The sequence below is a fragment of the Mus caroli genome, unplaced genomic scaffold (assembly GCF_900094665.2).
Source record: "Mus caroli unplaced genomic scaffold, CAROLI_EIJ_v1.1 scaffold_20526_1, whole genome shotgun sequence".
NCBI classification, from domain to species: Eukaryota; Metazoa; Chordata; class Mammalia; order Rodentia; family Muridae; genus Mus; species Mus caroli.
Genome location: NW_018390401.1, coordinates 7,533 through 10,387, shown reverse-complemented (window position 1 = coordinate 10,387; position 2,855 = coordinate 7,533). Strand labels below are relative to the sequence as shown.

Sequence of the window (2,855 nt, the reverse complement as noted above, 5' to 3'; positions counted from 1 at the left end):
GCCCCAGGACAGCCTGGGCTACACGAAGTTTCTTCCAAAAAATGTAATTAATGGGCATGGTGGTGCATGTCTTTAACCCCAGCACTTAGGGGGCAGACGCAGGGGGATCTCTGTGAGTTTACAGCCAGCCTGAAAGGAGTCTGAATTCCATGGTAGCTAGGTGATGTTTCACAGAGGAACAGAGAGTCAAACAACAAACAAACAAAACAAAAACAAAACAAAAACATAAAACAAGAAAAAGAATAGCAGCAGAAGAAATAAAGGTGTTTGCCATGCTATTATTCATATTTGGGGATAAATATTTTCAAAACTGCATGTAGAAATCCATTATAGTCTTCAAGATTTAACATATTTAGAAACTTTGGTTCTACATGTCCTTCCTTAGATGACACAACAGGATGACATTATGACACATGCTTGCTCATGTCCCCCACCACATTTCCCCCCAACTCCACTCAGCATTTCCTCTAGGGGATGCAGTAAGACTTGAGTGAGGCCACACTCATTTCCCCAGTTCCTCTGATACTGTGGAGCTAATACATTAGTGGAGGAATTTACAGATACCTTTAAAACCCTGACTCTTAGTGCTTGCTTGATCATTTCTTCTAAGTGTCCTATCGAGCAAAGAAGCAACTCATCACAATGATGACTGGAGGCTTGTCTCGGGCCAGATCTGCCACACCAGAAATCCAGGAGATTGCTGACAAGGTGTGTCAATGTGCTTGAGGAAAAAGCTTGATTCCAAACCAAATTTCCAACATTTTATTCATAATTTGGCCCCACATTAACAGTGTGGGAAATGTCAGAAATGTCAGAAATATTCTGACATTTATACAGCTGAAAGTGGAACATTAAGCCTTTCATAGAGATTTTAACACCCCAAGAGTAAACTTGGCCAAGCCACACTCTTTACTGCAGCCTTAGTTTCCTCAGTAGCTAAAGGTGAATTCATTCTGGATGGTCTCCACACCTCAACATGTCTGATCCCAGGAGCTCTAATTACTGATGGAATGTTCCAGTCCCACTAGATAAAGATGATGTGTGAAGGCACCCAAGATTGTTAAGGATCTCTGAGCTGGTTCCAGGATGCAATGCCCACCAAACCATCACAGTCAAAATACAACTCAGTATTTCTCGCAAGTTAATCCACCTTGCTTAACTATTGGCTATATTGAATGTATTGTGTTACATGTTTTACAAGGAAGAAATGCATGCAAATTATGGAGATAGGTTGCAATCTGTCAGCTTATTTTCTTACAGCACATTGATTTCAACCTTGAAAGCAAATCATCCTGGAGAATCCATTTTGTTTGTTTCTGGTTCATTTGTTCGTGTGTTTCTTTAAGTCCTGGTCTTGCTCGATGACTTAACAAGTAGGTAACTCAGGTTAGTCTCAAACAAAGGCACTCCTCCTGCCTCAGCTTCTCAAGGGCTGAGATTATAGGCATGTGCTACCATGCTAGGCACCATCAGATCTTATGTGAGTAGAACAGATGAGAACCTTCATGTTTAGGGCACTGAATATTCTAGGGAGGGGGGGTCACAGTCCTAAAATTCAGTGACTAAATAGTTAAGGCTAAATAGGTCTCACACATAAGTTTATTTCAATAAATATCTGGGAGCATTTTACTTTTGAGGAATATTAAAACTTTAGATATTCATTAGAATCCTCACATCAAGTTGGAGTTCTCAACCTTAAATGTGCACATGAGTCACCTGTCACTGCAGATTAAATGCAGATCTGACTGAAGAGGGCTAGACAGGCCTGCATGTCCACATTTCTACCGAAGTTTCTGTAAGTGTGGGCACTTCTACACACTACTTGACTTTCCTGTAGTACCAGATATATTGAGCATCCTAAAAGACTTGGAGGATCTCAGGCCTTAAAATAAGATGCCAAGGAAAAGTCCTCCATTTCACCTTTAAGAAGCAAAATCCAAAAGGACTAACTTAAATAATGTGCATAGAAGTGTTTCCATTTCTCAAAGGGGTCCAAACCTCACATATTTAAATAATCTTTTTCCCTCTAGCCTCCCAAGTAACAAGTACTACAGGAGTGTGTCATCCTGCCTGGCTAGGGTAATTTTTGAACATATTCTCATTAGATCTACGAGGATTTCCTACATACATAAAACATACTTTGATCATATAATTTTAAGTTCGGAAACTACTGGAAGGGCTTACCTTGATAATTACACCATATATAGATCACATCTTCAGGGAGCTCTGCAGGAATCAGGGGAGGAAATGCAGTAAACTTTCTGTAGAAGTGAGGTTCTCCAGCTTATATCACCATGTGAGATGCACAGCCAAGAACCATCTCCTAGGGACATTTCCCAGGTATCCCTAGGTGTCAATCATCAGGCTACAAACTGTAGGATCTACATAAAGGCCTGAAAGAAATGACCTCTGTTCTCCCAAAATTAATAGTGTAGAGGAAATCAAGATATATAGGGAATGTTATAAAATAAAACTTAATTAATCACTGTTTCATGACCAAACACAGGTTTAAGACCAAAAAGGACATTAGTCACTGCTGCCAACCCCTTTACTGTCAGGTGTGCAGGTACAGGGTGGTGGCTCAGCTCCCAGATGTCACTCATCTGTCCTGTCTTGCAGGAAACAACCTGAGGGGACAACTCCCACTAAAGTGTGGGAGGCAGGGAAACAGTACTTTTAGGAAGCATTTTCTGAATCACAGCAATAATCCCCACTGCAGAGAAAAATGCCATGGGGCCCATACAATGGAAAGCCCTTGTTAAGTCAGGAAATTCAGTCTATTCCTCCAGGATTATGGTCTGTTGGGTCCCCACACCGTGTCAGGCCACATGGGGTTACTGTATCCTTAGAATGAT

The 2,855-nt window shown here is 41.1% G+C and overlaps 1 protein-coding gene across 1 annotated transcript in view; it reads left to right on the top strand.

Moving 5' to 3' along the window:
• The first annotated feature begins 642 nt into the window (after positions 1-642).
• The window catches only part of LOC110288636 (stefin-3-like), a 4,108-nt gene continuing 1,895 nt past the window's right edge, over positions 643-2,855 (top strand). Inside the window, exon 1 of the mRNA XM_021154934.1 lies at positions 643-708. Within this exon, the coding sequence (XP_021010593.1) occupies positions 643-708 (66 nt within the window). The remainder of the gene's footprint in view (positions 709-2,855) is intronic.